Consider the following 16,350-nt stretch of genomic DNA (forward strand, 5'->3'; position numbering starts at 1 on the left):
ATGGCGACAGTGGCAAGGAACCAAAACTCCATCAGGTTACAGAATGGAGAGCAAAACCTTGGGAGAAACCAGGCTCAGTTGGGGGGCCAGTTCTCCTGGTTTCTCCAAAGGTTTTTTTCTCCATTTTGACATTTATTTTAACGGTGCTGAGAACTCCAGAGGCTGAGCACATAGTGCCCGCATTCTCTGTGTTCATTAGTTTACCAGTCCTGTCTAATACGTTATTAGATAGAACTGCTATACATAGAAAGTAGACAGTATATGAAAAGGTATTAGCGTATGCCGTGTGGTTGATGTCCAGTGTTGAAACAACTGTCCGGTGAAACAACTGCCACAGTTCACACTTACAAATGATCACATAGAGTAAAGGAGTAAAATAAGCTCTGAGGGCTCTGAGTAAAAGAGTAAAATAAGCCTATTTGCTGTGCTGTCCGAGGGGATCGAGGGCTCTGAGCTCGGAATTTATCCCAAACACTGAGGGATACTCCCCCATATCCCCGGCTGGGCTGAGAGTGAGTCGTCGGGGTGGGGGGATGCAGAAAACTGTAGAGATAACACGGTGAGTCGGCTGTGTATACAGTTTATGTGCCTCCTCTCGAGCTGATTAGATAGTGCTCCTCCCGAACTATGTTTATAAAACATAATTTGTCGCTTGAATTTAGCAATCTATCGAGATTCAGACATGTAAAGCCAAGTTCAGACTACATGATTTTAAAACGTCGGGCTGAACTGTGCGGTTCACACTACATGACTTGCTCTCTGTGAAATCAGGAGTGTTCAAGTTGTTGAGCTGTTCACACCACACGACACAACGTGATTGATGCGCAACAGGAGGTAACGCACTACACGAGTTGACAACAACTCTGTCACCCAACGATTCTATCTTGTCTACAAACCACGTTTTGTCACAAAAAATCACGCGATAAAACGAACCGGAAATGATGCAAAACAGCACGCGCGCCACTACCCAGCGAAGAAGACGAAGAAGAACACAACGCGCGAGTCTTTGTTTGAATATAGACGTCAGACAGAAATTAGTGCTGCAAACTGTTTGCGCAATGATTTACTCTGAAAAAAAAAATGCAAAAGAAAAAATAAGAGAGTATGGGTGAAAGAGTGGATCAGCATACTGTCAGCATACTAATGTTGCTCATCTTTCTGTAAACTCGTCTTCTTCCGTGTTTCTTTGAAAACCGCGTATTTACCATAGACAGTATATAAAGGTATTTACCCGGTGACCTCAACCCATGCCTTGCTCTGATTGGCTGTAGCTCATGACATCACATGAGGTTGAATTGTACGACAGCTCCAGATATCTAGCATGCTAGATATTTTTCTGGGCTGCGTTGTTGGCTCTTCCATACTAACAGATTGGCGAGCGTTCATCGCCCGCTAACCCCCCGCGATTTGCACGCGATAACACCCCGGCCTGTCGGCGAGCTCAACGATTTGCAAATCGGGCTTAAATCGGTCTTAAAATTATGTAGTGTGAACTTGGCTTAAGAGGCTGACAATTAGCTGAACATAAACTTCTTTAATTAGTGACGCTTAGCCTGCTTTTTAAAATCTTTATTTGAGTATGGCAACATTTTTATTTTTAAATCTATATTTGAATATGGCAACATTCATATTTTAAACCTTTATTTGAATACGGCAACATGATACATAGTTCTACAATATTTCTATGATTAAATCATTGACAGAGACCAATCAGCCAATCATAGTTAGTAAGCGTGTTGACATCATCCATAGCAACGAGGTCAATCCCGCCCCTATTCTTAGTTTAAGACTTCTCTATATTCCTTAGTAAAAGTTGGTCTCAGCAGCTTTGTGAATAAGTTTTAAGAGAAAACTCTTAAATAAGATTTTTTACTGCTATTTAGAACTCTTCGTGGTAAGATAAAATGTTTTGTGAATACGGCTCCTGATCACAAATGATAAAAATATGTCACATGGTGTGTTTTAAACTAAATTTTCTGTTTATGTACTAAAGTTTTCTCTCTGCATGCAATCAGAAAGCTGCTCCAGAGAAGAGTTTATGTGTGATGGTGGTCGTTGCTTACTACCTATTTCCATCTGTGACAGCCACCCAAACTGTCAGGACCACTCAGATGAAGTCAACTGTAGTCAGAAGCACAAGGGTCAGAGCAATAAAGTCACTACACAAAGTGTGATACTTCTAGTCTCTTATCTCACTTGAAAGTAAAAACCATAATGGATGCAATCTTTTGATTTTTAGAATGTGGAGGAAAAATAACAGGAGAATATGGATCATTGTCCAGTCCAAACCATCCAACACCTTACCCACATCAACAGGTATATGTTTTATTAACCCTCTGGAGTCTGAGGTGTTTTCTGGGCACTGGAGGTGTTCTGACATGCTCTGACATTTGTGCTTTTTTCAGTTATTTATAAACATGTTAATGGCAAAGGTGTAAATTCACTCTATATAGCACAAACAGGGCTACCAAAATATGTGATCACCATGCATGTATATTTTTTTATTTTTATAAGAATAATGCTTATGCGTGGTTATTGAAAAATTGAAAAAATTAAAAATGAAAGTTGCTGAAAGAGGACCTCAAAACTCATAATAAATATGTATGAATAAGACTTTTGAGAAATGGATGTTCTTCCTTCGAGTTCTGGCTTCAAAATTATGTGAAAATAGTCTTGCTTTATCGTTCAGATAAAACAATACATTGATTTAAATTGATGTAAAACAGGTTTTGCTTGGAAAGCCATTATGCGAGTGGGCGTGAACGAGGAGTGGTTTACACCTTGGAATACAAAATGTCCCACCCATTATGCATAATGACTCTGCATAATTAGCCATTCATTCAGGTGTGACTCTGACTGACTGAGCCACAATGCAAGGACAAAAAATTTGAAGACGACTTATATTGACTATTTAAGATTTTGCTTACATCTATCTTGTAAATAGGTTTTGCTATTTTATTAAAAAGGTTACAATTACAACAATAATTAAAATTTCAACAATATTTGAAGTGTACTCTTTCTTTGTAAAAAAAAAAAAAGATTATAGGCCTACATTTTAGGCCTATCTATGTATTCATTAGTTTGAATATAGCCAAAATTGGAACAGCTAACATCTTAGTTGATGACTTTATTTTATATATATATATATATATATATATATATATATATATATATAAAAATTGCTAAACAAAAGCTTATTTGATATATATATTCAGTATATTCTACAGTAAAAACTGTACTCAAATCTAGTCAACAAAATGTTGTCTTTCATATTTCGCCTGACTGTAACGTTGTTTTTATGAAATATTAGGGCATATAAATGTTAATTTGCAGTTTAATACGTATTGCTTATAATACAAATAGCCTACATTTTATTTCAACATATTTCAGTCGATTTTTACTCATCTCAGTATAGTAATACAGTTTGCTAAAACATCATCATTCATTCACACACGCGATTTAAATTTAAACTGTCTTTTTGCGAGCTGTGGTAAACAGCGCGCATCTCTGCCGTTCATTCATCAAAAACAGAAACCCGATTCACGTGAGAAGAAAAAAAAAACTTACAGTATTCCTCAGCTCGCTCCTCGATATACCCGCACTTCTGAGGTAGGCTACTTTTTTCATCAAAAGCTTATGTGGCAGTATATTCTACAGTAAAAACTGTACTCAAATCTAGTCAACAAAATGTTGTCTTTCATATTTCGCCTGACTGTAACGTTGTTTTTATGAAATATTAGGGCATATAAAATTGCAGTTTAATACGTATTGCTACGTACAAATACGTACAAATAGCCTACATTTTATTTCAACATATTTCAGTCGATTTTTACTCATAGTAATACAGTTTGCTAAAACATCCTCATTCATTCACACACGCGATTTAAATTTAAACTGTCTTTTTGCGAGCTGTGGTAAACAGCGCGCATCTCTGCCGTTCATTCATCAAAAACAGAAACCCGATTCACGTGAGAAGAAAAAAAAACTTACAGTATTCCTCAGCTCGCTCCTCGATATACCCGCACTTCTGAGGTACTTTTTTCATTATTGTTATTGCTCACAGCGCTGCTGAGACGGTGTTAAAGTAATGATCTGAATAAACTGATATGTGGGCGTTCACAGGTTTGCTTGGATTGCCTCATTCATTTGCGTTTGAATAGTGCGCGCTCTCCGTAGGCGGAGTCACATTACATTTGAATTAGCTCTAATGAGGTCGACTGGAATCGCTCTCTTTTAATACAGATTTCACAACATGAGAATATTTGTTTTTTATATAAATTACTTCATTTAAGAGAAGAGAATTCAAGCTTCATGCCTGTATGTCTGTTTGCCTGTTTGACTGAGTATTCGCTGAGTTATTGTTCATTTTCGGACGTGTTTCAGAATGGACGACACTGGCAGATAGAAGGCAGAACTCGCATCACGTTTATTTTTCTTTATTTGGCAAAAAGCACAACACTTTGTTTTTATTGTGAGTATACACAAAAATAATACACATTTAACAGAATCGATTGATGTATGAAACTTGTTTTGTAAAATCAAAGTCAAAAGAGTATTTTGGGTCTCAATTCAACTCATAAGGAAAAAAGCGAGCAGATCACGCCGGCGTGATCTCCGACCTCTGAGGGTTAACTGCTACCACTGTAATTCAGTTCCTGAATCTGATACTATATAGCATAAACTTTGCAAACAAAAACAGATATGTTCTGACAAGGGTGTAGACAAACTCCTACAAATGCATATGCAATAAGGTCAGCCGCAAAAAATAACTGTGTCCATGCCTTTTCATCGCTAATTTTTCACTGCATGTCTAATAAATCCTGACAGTAGTTTTCTTAACACCAAAAAAGGGTTTGCACTTGCAAAAGCTGTTAGTAAATCTGGCCTATAGTGTTTTTGCTATTCACTCGACAATTAAACACCTGCATAACACTGTACCCTTAGTTATACCTGGAGAACAGAATGTACTGTGATTAAACTCTATAATCATTCAATGTCCTTTTTTTTTTAAACTGAACTTAGTACAATGAACAGTCAAACAGTTTCTTCAGGCAGATTATCACAAAGATCGGTAAGATTCCCCTTAGAAGTCAAGTCAAGTCAAGTCAAGTTTATTTATATAGCGATTTTCACAATACATATTGTATCAAAGCAGCTTCACAGTATTAAATTAAAATAATACATCAATGTTTGTTTCTAGTGGAAAACGTCCACGTTTGGTAATGCTGATCAATAGTATTGTTGATTGATTAATTAAATCAATCCCCAACTGATCAAGCCAAAGGCAACAGTGGCAAGGAACCGAAAAACTCCATCAGATGACCTAATGGAGAAAAAAAAAAACCTTGGGAGAACCCAGGCTCAGTCGGGGGCCAGTTCTCCTCTGGCGTTTATGAACTAGAGGTCGGATTTAACTGTAAGATTAAAAGTATTATATGAATGCCTGGCTGAAGAGATGCGTCTTTAATCTAGTTTTTAGAAGCATTATCATGGTCAGTTTGACATTTGGCCAACATAATGCCCCCAGTGTATTACACAGGACCATCTTTGATGACAACACCAGATGTTTACTACTTTACTTAATTTCCAAGTGCCTCCCTTTCAATTTGAACATAATTTTGCTCTGCTTTGCTCAACATTCTCAAAGCAAAAGCTATTGGTTTTCTTGGCCGTCCAGGAGTATGCGAGAAATGACGGCATCAACAACACACTGCGATGCATCACAGATTACTCTGATTGGAAACTTTGAATTGTAAAGTGTCAAAACCTTTCGCCTTGTCAAACACAGCCTCACACTCAGGAGACCATAACCGCTGCTTCCCTCTGAAGAGCTTTGAGGGGGAGCAAGCACAGCTGTTTAATTAACACTTTGAAGGCTCAAAAAGGTAGGAAAGACATCGTTAAAATAGTCAATGTGACTACAGTGGTTCAACCTTAATTTTATGAAGCGACGAGAAAACTTTTTGAAAAAACAAAATATCGACTTTATTCAGTAATTTCTTCTCTTCTGTATCAGTCTCCGTTCTGGCGTTCTGACATACGACCTACAAGCAAGACGCACGCAAGGTTGAACCACTGTAGTTGAAATTATGCGGATATGTTTTCTGTGAGCTTTCAGTTTCTACCCTGTTTCTGTCCCTCTGATTTAAAACACTCAGGCCTGGTTTCACAGACAGGTCTTAGATTAAGTCAGAAGTAGGCCTTAGTTCACTTAGAGCATTTAAGTAGCATTTATAAACGTGCCTTAGAAAAAATAAATGGTGTGCATCTTGAGACAAAACAATGGCACGGGCATCTTTTAAGATATGTCAATGCAAGTTGCTTTCAGTTAAAGCTGCTCAAACATGCATTTTAGTTTGGGATTAGGCTTAAACCTTGTCTGTGAAATCAGGGGTCAGTTTTTAAAAGGCATGTCTCTTTTAAGATTTCAATGTAAATACCCTATGATTGGGAAACACCTTGGAATATGAAATAAGTATTACATATGGACCTGTTGACCAGTCCTGCCAACCTGGCTTTGCACTGATCTATTAACGTATTGGTTCAGTAGGCCAACTATTTAGTAACTATTATTTGTTTCTGTTTCATGACTGTTTCTATTATATTATTTAAGTTATCTCTACTATTTAATGTTTGACTGCTCTCTTATAGTTGTGTACGTGGCAAATATCTGTGGAAGATGGACAAGTTGTTAGACTAAGCTTTCAGAATTTCAGTCTGGAAACGCAGGATGTCTGTGAGTTTGACTATGTGGAGGTTTACGACAGTACAGACTCGGTTCCCAGCACTGTGCTGGGCAGGTGAGAATACTTCACTACGTTTTTTGCTTCTTTTTGTCTACATTTCAAAACTTTTTTTCTAAAATTCATCACTACATAGTCTAACATATTTGAACTGAATTTTTATCAACTACATTATGTGCATTATTTTGAAGCTTACTTGAATTGAGTTATAGAGCAGCTAAATGACCTTTCTTCAGGGAGAGTTGTATTTGATGAACTGGAGCAATTATACAGTTGTAATGACAGCATTTGATCCTTTTTACAAACTGTGATGATGCATTTCTGCAGTCAAGTCAAGTCAAGTCATCTTCATTTATATAGCGCTTTTAACAATGTAGATTGTTTCAAAGCAGCTTTACAGAGATAAGCGTATAATTTAAGGTAACAGAGATTGTTTTAGCTTTATAGCAGAGTTAAGTTATTTTCCATCTAAAGTTAGTTTTGATTGATTTGCTTCCGTCGCAATGATCATTTGTTATTAAATTAGGGGCCGCTAAGACGACACCATTCCCTCTACACAGACTTTAAACGCAAACCTGTGAGAAACGCTGATGGCGTTCACATGCGCATTAAGAATTGGTTCTATAGTTATGTGCGTTTGAAAATACGTAGGTTTGTAATTCCCTACAAGCCAAGCCTAAACAAAGTACTTGTCTTTCCTTATAAATTTTGATAAAGAATTTTATTTTATTTTGTTGCTTTGGGGTAGGAACGCGAAATGAATTTTCCCGACAACGCCTTATCTGTATAGTGGTAGTGGGATCCTCCATAGGGAGAGACTAGTTGGCACTTCCGCACTGCATTGTCATCGGGTCCAGGCGAAGGTCCTTCGTCAGATCTGGATACGGCCTGGATCCGGCAGGCTGCAGGAAAACCTCGGGATAAACAAAGACACTAAAATTAGCGTAGATGCCATTCTTCTTATGATGTAACGAGTACATCAGGATTTATGGGAAGTGTTCCCGGTTCTAGCTGACCTAATATATGCAGCCTAACATTAAATTATAGAAGTCTATAATGTATAATGTGAATGCTAGGTCAAAGAGATGTGTCTTTAATCTGGCTTTGAACTGACAGAGTGTGTCTGCTTCCCGGACAATGTTAGGAAGACTGTTCCAGAGTTTTGGTGCTAAATAGGAAAAGGATCTACCGCCAGCAGTCGATTTTGATATTCTAGGTATTATCAACTGGCCGGAATTTTGAGATCGCAATAAAGACGTGAAGGACTATAATGCGTTAAGAGCTCGCTCAAGCACTGCGGAGCTAAACCATTTAGTGCTTTGTAAGTAATCAGCAATATTTTAAAATTGATGCGATTTTTAATAGGGAGACAGTGCAGTTTTGACAGAACTGGGCTAATATGGTCATAAACAGTATAACGTATTGTTTATTATGTATTGTTACATAAACAGTAACAATATCAGCTATGGTCCCTCATGTACCTCTACACAAGTTTACCCCGCCACACTCCAAACCCAGAATTGGGTCATTCTAAAGTGAAAAACATGATAACCCTCCAGTAATGACTGAAATCAGGGTACGCTTTTGAGGTTGTAAGGTTTTGGATAGTAATGGCTTCTTGAGTAGTAACACTTGAGCATTACTAGTGGGTTACCATGATTTTCACTTTAGAATACTGATCCAAATAATTAATTAATTCTAAAGGATTTGGTAATATTTCATATTTGGTAATGACCCACTAGTCATTACTAGTGGGTTACCACGACCTTTACTTTAGAGTTAATGATATATTATGCAATATTCACATAAATTATGAACCTGTATAGTAGTTCTTAGTAGTCCTCTGGGAGGTATGAAAAAAATAGTAGCTACTGTAAGAAAAAATGATGTGGACGTCAAAGATCTCAAAAATGAAGTTTATTACAGCTTAGCAGTGGCAAGGTACACAAAGCACCTTGGGTTCACTTCACCGGCGTCAGAATGAACCCAGAACATCCAAATCTTAAACCTTTTATCCTGTTCTTAATGTAAATTAAGTTGATCTTGTTGCAACAGCTGTGGTCTGTATGTTAATGAAGTTGAGACACCCCATTGTCTGAGAAAGTTCTCTGTGTCCCACACCCAGTCCCATTCTACAATTGACTACCATTTGCTCAGGATGTAATCAACCCAAATGGTCAAGAAACAATAGAACTTGACTGCCTTAATCTCTATGATAATTAAGCCATTTGGGGGATGAGCTTATTCTAAAATATATTTAGGAGTGGAATCTGGGTCGAGGCAGACTACAATTTCTTACATTACTGATTAGCTAATAGTGAATTACCTCATCCGACTGAGTGCTATTACTTACTAATTTGTTAATCAGTTTCTTGTTAGTTAATAGTAGCTAATAGTAGAATGTTAATAGTGCATTACTCATTTGTTCCTGTGTAGTTATTCATTAAAGCTACACTGTGTAATTTTTTAAGTTGAACAAAGTGCAAAAAAACACTTTGTTCTATCAAAATGATATGTGCTCATTAATGTGTAATTACTTATACCAACTAATCAAGTATTCTCGTAAGCGTAGAATCTGCCATTTAGAATACATACGAGCGAGTCGCTCGAATGGCGGCAGCCATCTTGAAAATACATTAGCCAAAGAGGGACATACCTGGAAATTCAAGCTTCGCCTTTCCCGTTTTGGCACTCAGTGGCACCGTGACGAATGCAAGGGGGAGATTACTCGTGACTGCCGGAAGATTTGAAATAATACGGCCACCGTAGGAGTTAAAACGCCCTCAGAATGGGAGGGGCTAGAAAGTAATATTCAGTTGGTAGTCGTAAACAATTTCACCGCTAGATCCTGAGAAAATCCTACACAGTGTAGCTTTAATGATGGACCTATTCTAAAGTGTTGCCCTGTTGTACATAAACTCCCATTCCTCAACACACACATGTCTTACTCACACTTAACACAGAAGCAAAAGAAGTCACAGTATTTCTGACATACTAATCCTAACCATCACACAGTCCTTTCTGCATTTTTATAATGAATTCTTCACTTCAAAATATTTTGCACCACCATCATTCAGGTATTGTGGTTCAGCGCTGCCTCCCGATCTGACCTCTTCTGGACCTGTGATGACTGTTGTGTTTGTGGCAGATGCATTAATTCAATGCATTAATTTAAAGGATAATTCCGGTATTTAGCACTTTGAGTCTCTTTTCTGGTTTGTTTTGGATGAAGTGGTGGGCACAGAAATTTTGACGATGGGTCCTGTCTCGACTTTTTGACTCGTCTAGAATCGCCTTTGACCGCTTCAGAGTGGCTGGCAACGGGCATGCACAAACACGTCCTTAAAAAAACCCTTAACGTTCATTTTCAAAACTGTGCAACTCACAGAGTTCGTTGCAAATGCTAAATACCGGAATTATCCTTTAATAAATTAATTAGGGTAAAAAAAATAATGCCTTACAATTTTTAATACATTTAATGCAACCGTCCCGACCCAGACCTACATAGGTCATGTGACATTTCATACGGTTGATGGTGACAAACATGATGCACCGAAATATGCCCCTAAAATTCAAGATATTGGGATAAAAAAATACCCCTGTATGAGTTTTTGTCTCATATTTATATCAGATGATATAGTCCTTGTTAGTTTTTGTTCCAAATAACACGAGTGCAAATGTGATACTAATTTTATACAAAAGATCAATAAATAAAAAATTAATATTGTGTTATATTTTAGACACAATATTGTCTGTTTTTGTTACCTATAAAGCCATAGCAGAATGACTGTGCATCTCCAAGCAAAACAACAGTGTTTCTGATTGAATTCGTGTTTTGAGTGAATCAGTCGGGTGAACCAATGATTCAATGGCCCATTCATAAAGAGAGTCATCAGGCTTGTTCGGCTTGAAGCGGTGCTGCACAGAGCGATCAGTGTATGACGTTAAAGTTCCACGAGAGCGATTAGAGAGCTGACGGCTCTGTATGCTTTTGAATCACTGTCACGGTACTTTGATGTCATACACCGATCAGTCTGCACAGCACCGCTTCAAGTCAAACACACCTCTTTACTTCATTCCTGCATGAATCAGCCATTTGAATGAATGAATGAATGAATGAATTACTTATTTAGACATTTACCACCACCTATTGGCAGTTCCTTGTTTAGAGTATTATTTCATTAAAAGAATAATTTCTTATTCCATTTGAATTAAAAACCCAGTTAAAAATGAAAGTCATCATTCACAAAATTTGAAAACAGCATTAATAATGTTTATGTTGATGGTTACCAACACAATAGTTCATTGTTAGTTCAACAATATATTTAAAAATATATAAATAAATGTGTAACCGTGTTGTTTCCCATTTTATTGTATTATGTGCTAATATTATTTAAAGACAGAGAGTGTGTGACGTATTTAATGTCTAACATACTGTGCTTGACCATATAATGCAAAGCCTTGAACTAAAATATCATGCTAAAAAGTTACTTTTTTAGTAGTCAAAAGTCACTCTCATTGAAGAATCACATTCTTATTTTTCTTTTCTTTTTCTTCTCAGCTTCACCTTGTGAGCCCATCCGGGTTGAAATGTGCAGAGGTCTAAGCTACAATCTTACATCCTTTCCAAACATCTGATGGAGTTTGCCTGTTTTGAATCTTTTCGGCGGCTAGTATGCGGTATGTTTTTGCCCCATTGTAGCCCTCAGAGTGGAGTTCTGCAGCCGTGCCAGTCCATCTGCTCCACGGCTGAGCAGCAATGCAGTCACGCTCTTAACCTGATCAACCTGAACTGGCCCTTCAACTGCCACCTCTTGCCTGATTCACAGGATCCCATGGAGTGTTGTCTTCCATAGGACAAATAACTGAGTTGGTAGATAACACCACAACCTCAAAATCAAACTGGAAAATGAGTACTCAGTGATATAGAACTGAAAATCCAGGAGCAAGGATTGTCCCTTCTGGGAATAAAGTGAAAGAGGGCTCAACTACACTGTAAAAAAATATGCTTTGAAGTTGTAAATAAAGCTAAACTGATTAGAAAACTTGGTAACACTTATTAACAAGGTTACATTTGTTAACACCTACATTAACAATGAACAATAATTATATGCTGTTTGTTAATCATAGTTAATGTTAATCTCAACATTTACTACATTTTTAATATGAAAAGTTGTATTTGTAAACATTAGTAAATGCACAGTGAACTAAAATGATTTTTTTTATTAACTAACATTATCAAAGGTTAATAAATGCTGTTAAGATATTTAGCTTGTTGTTAATTTATAGTTACTGCATTAACTAAAGTTAAGAAATGAGACATTATTGTAAAGTGTTACCAAATATTTTTTGCCAGAAAATACTATTTCAGTCTTAAACTTTAAAACATCACATTTAATTCAATGTTGCGTTTTTTTTTGTTTTTTTTTTGTTTTTTTTTTGTCAAATCTACAAGCAATATCTGAGAAAAATAGTCAGGCACATCCTATAATAAATAGATATGACAAGAAATCTGAGGTAGCCTATATTTTTACAGACTGCAGAAGCTACAGAAAAGAGAAGCAAATGTATCTCTGCAATTCACAGAAACATTATATATTATATTCAGCTCTATATATGTTATCTTATTTATTGACTGGTGCTGAGAGATTGCTAAGGCACATTGTATTTCATTGCTGTGGTACTCTGTACGAATATGCATATGACAATAAACTTAAACAACAACAACAACAACAACAACAACAACAACAACAACAACAACAACAACAATGACTCCAGAAAGCGAAATGTGGATTTACAGTAGGAATGATCATTTTGTGTGAATATGCTGAATTTAGGGGTAAAATCATACCCTATATATTAGGGCTGTCAAAAGATTAATCGCGATTAATCGCATCCAAAATAAAAGTTTGTGTTTACATAATATATGTGTGTGTACTCTGTATAATTATTTTGTATACACACACATGCATGTATATATTTAAGAAATATTTGCATACATATACTGTATATATTTATATATAATTTATATTATATATAAATATAATTTTTTTATACAGTCATGGTCAAAATTGATGGCACCCCTGATAAATATGATAAAAAATGGCTGTAAAAAATAAATCTGCATCGATTATCCTTTTGATCTTTCATTCAAAAAATTCACAAAAATCTAACCTTTCATTGAAGTAAAAGAATTGAAAGTGGGGGGTAAATCACATTATGAAATAAACGTTTTTCTCCAAAACACGCTGGCCATAATTATTGGCTCCCTGTTTTTAAATACTTTTTGCAACCTCCTTTTGCCAAGATAACAGATCTGAGTTTTCTTCTATAATGCCTGATGAGTTTGGAGAATAACTGACAAGAGATCAGAGACCATTCCTCCTTACAGAAGCTCTCCAGATCCTTCAGATTCACCACTTCATGTTGGTGCTTCTTCTCTTCAGTTCACTCCACTCATCAGGTCAGGGGACTGGGACGGTCATGGCAGAAGCTTCATTTTGTGCTCAGTTACCCATTTTTGTGTTGATTTTGATGTTTGTTTTGAACCGTTGTCCTGAAGGAAGATCCAACCACGGCCCATTATAAGATTTCTAGCAGAGGCCGTCAGGTTTTGATTTTTTATCTTTTTGTATTTGCTAGAATCCATAATACCATGTTTCTGAACAAGATGTCCAGGACCTCCAGCAAATAAATAGGCCCTTAACATATAAGATCCAGCAGTGTATTTAACCGTAGGCATGGGGTACTTTTTATCCCTGTTTGGACCAAACACATCTGGTGAGTTTGCTGCCAAAAAGCCCTTTTTTTGTTTCATCTGACCACAGAATCCGGTCCCTTTTGAAGATCCAGTCGTGTCTGACAACTGAATATGCTGGAGTTTATTTTTGGAGAAGCGAGGAGGATTTTTCCTGAAACCCCCCCAAACAACATGTGGGGATGTAGGGGTTGTTTGATAATTTTTTTTTAGGCTTTCTGACCCCCAAGACTCAAGTAATCTCTGCAATTTTCCATCTGTGATCCTTGGAGAGTCTTTGGCCACTCAAACTTTCATACTCGCCGTCCATTAAGACAATATAGACACATGTCCTCTTCCTGGCAGATTCGTAACATCTTTAGTTGATTATAACTTCTTAATTATTGCCCTTATGGTCAAAATGGGGATTTTCAATTCTTTAGCTATTTTCTTACAGTAACTTTCTATTTTGTGAAGCACAACAATCTTTTGCTGCACATCAGAACTATATTCTTTGGTTTTACTCATTGTGATGGATGATTAAGGGAATTTGGCCTTTGTGTTTCCTCATATTTAAACTCCTGTGAAACAAGAAGTCATAGCTGGACAATTTCATGTTCCTAGTCACCCTGGTGTGCTAAAAAAAGGTAAATAGTAATGGGAATATACTTCAGAGATATTTTTCTCATAAAAAAATTCTAGGGGTGCCAACAATTATGGCCAGCATGTTTTGGAGAAAAACATTTATTTCATAATGTGATTTACCCCCCAATTTCAATTTTTTTACTTCAATGAAAGGTTAGATTTTTGCGAATTTTAAAAAGGATAAACAATGCAGATTTATTTTTTACAGCCATTTTTTATCATATTTATCAGGGGTGCCATCAATTTTGACCATGACTGTATATAAATTACACATTTTTCTTAAATATATACAAGCATGTGTGTGTATTCATATATACAAATTTAATTATACACAGTACACACACATATATTATTAAAACACAAACTTTTATTTTGGATGCGATTAATCGCAATTAATCTTTTGACAGCCCTCCTATATATATACACTACCGTTCAAAAGTTTGGGGTCAGTAAGATTTTTTAATGTTTTTAAAAGAAGTCTCTTCTGCTCACCAAGGCTGCATTTATTTGATAAAAAACAATAAAAAAAACTGAAATATTGTGAAATATTATGACAATTTAAAATGACTGTTTTCTATTTTAATATATTTTAAACTTTAATTTATTCCTGTGATCAAAGCTGAATTTTTTAACATCATTACTCCAGTCTTCAGTGTCACATGATCCTTCAGAAATCATTCTAATATGATTTGACGCTCAAGAAACATTCATTATTATTATTATCAATGTTGAAAACAGTTGTGTACAAATTTTTTTCAAAATTCTTTGATGAATAGAAAGTTCAAAAGAACAGCATTTATCTGAAATCTAAAGCTTTTGTAACATTATAAATGTCTTTACTGTAACTTTTTATAAGTTTAACTCATCCTTGATGAATATAAGTATTGATTTATTTGATTTCTTTCCCCCAAAAATTAAAATTAAAATTCTTACTGACCCCAAACTTTTGAACGGTAGTGTATATTGTATTGTCATCAATTAAATATTAACCATCTAATATTCTGCATAATTGGATGTTTTTAAATAAACACTGACAAACCTATACAAGTTTTAGGGGTGGACGATATGAACTATACTGATAGAACTACCATTATTGTATTTGCGTTCACAGGGAAATTTGCTTTATTTCCCTGGCGTCGAAATCAGGCACAACATGTCAGGAAACACGATTCCTGGCTGCATGTCAATATCCATGGATCACTGGATCTTTGGTAAACTGTAAGTAACACTATCGAGTCCAACCTTTAGTTTAAACTGATAATCGTTTTGCTTCACTCACGTTTTCGCATTTCCCCCTATTAAATCCAGTAATGCAGCAGTCTCACTCTCTTCTGCCACTCAGGCCGCCGTCTTCTAGTGGTGTGTGTGACGAATCTTTAATTGACTCGGGAACAACGAGTTGTCTCAGAGACTGATTCGTTAATTTTGTGTTGACCGCGTTTATATATTTGTGAATTTTGGTTATGATGGTTATTTTTTATAACATCGAATGTGGTTAATGTTTTAAACTTTTTCTGTATGATGGGGGAAATCACTTCGATAAAGCAAAGAATGAGAGTGGATTCTAATCTTCAGTAAATATCATAGCCATATACAAATAGTCTATGGGAAATATTTGACTTAACTATTACTAATTTTGGATCAGCTGTAATTTATTTTTCTCTAATGATAGGCTATATCCCCTTGTTATATGATTTGTGTTGTCCTTTGTGTTATACTGAATAAAAATAAGTTAAAAAAAAAAAAATAGAAATGTAGGCTAGTGTTATGTATTTTGGATTCATGCATAATTTTGAGTCACTCACTATGTTTTAGTCCATAATAAATCATCTAAAAGGTTTACAAATTGTTTTTTTTAAAGGGGTCATGACATGAGAAACCAAATTTGCCTTGATCTTTTGGTATATAAGAGTAATTACTCTAATAGTAATTACAGCTCGTTGGGGATCCATGGGGGAGAGTGGGGTAAAGTGAGACATTTTTTACATTCGTTCCCCTCTAAGCAAGCTAAAATGATATATCAGTCAAATTTACACATTTCCCATTAATTCAGGATGTTTCCTAGCAATGGAAATTATTAGAATGTATTCAGGACGAAGGGCAGTGAAAATATGATTGTTTTTAAAAAAAGTGGTCTTGTGTCTCACTTTACCCCAGCTTAGGGGTAAACTGAGACAGACCAGAGAAATCAAGGAGGTAAAGTGAACCAGCTGGGGGTAATCTGAT

The 16,350-nt window shown here is 36.0% G+C and overlaps 1 protein-coding gene across 1 annotated transcript in view; it reads left to right on the top strand.

Annotated features, from left to right (window-relative positions):
• mfrp (membrane frizzled-related protein) overlaps window positions 1-11,599 on the top strand; it is a gene marked incomplete at both ends in the record, with an annotated part of 12,125 nt that extends 526 nt beyond the window's left edge. Inside the window, 5 exons of the mRNA XM_081370938.1 lie at window positions 2,016-2,141; window positions 2,240-2,316; window positions 6,652-6,800; window positions 8,799-8,853; window positions 11,342-11,599. Of these exons, the coding sequence (XP_081227064.1) occupies window positions 2,016-2,141; window positions 2,240-2,316; window positions 6,652-6,800; window positions 8,799-8,853; window positions 11,342-11,599 (665 nt within the window). The remainder of the gene's footprint in view (window positions 1-2,015; window positions 2,142-2,239; window positions 2,317-6,651; window positions 6,801-8,798; window positions 8,854-11,341) is intronic.
• Window positions 11,600-16,350: the final 4,751 nt, after the last annotated feature.

Source organism: Scardinius erythrophthalmus (genome assembly GCF_964197995.2).
Source record: "Scardinius erythrophthalmus genome assembly, chromosome: 7".
NCBI classification, from domain to species: Eukaryota; Metazoa; Chordata; class Actinopteri; order Cypriniformes; family Leuciscidae; genus Scardinius; species Scardinius erythrophthalmus.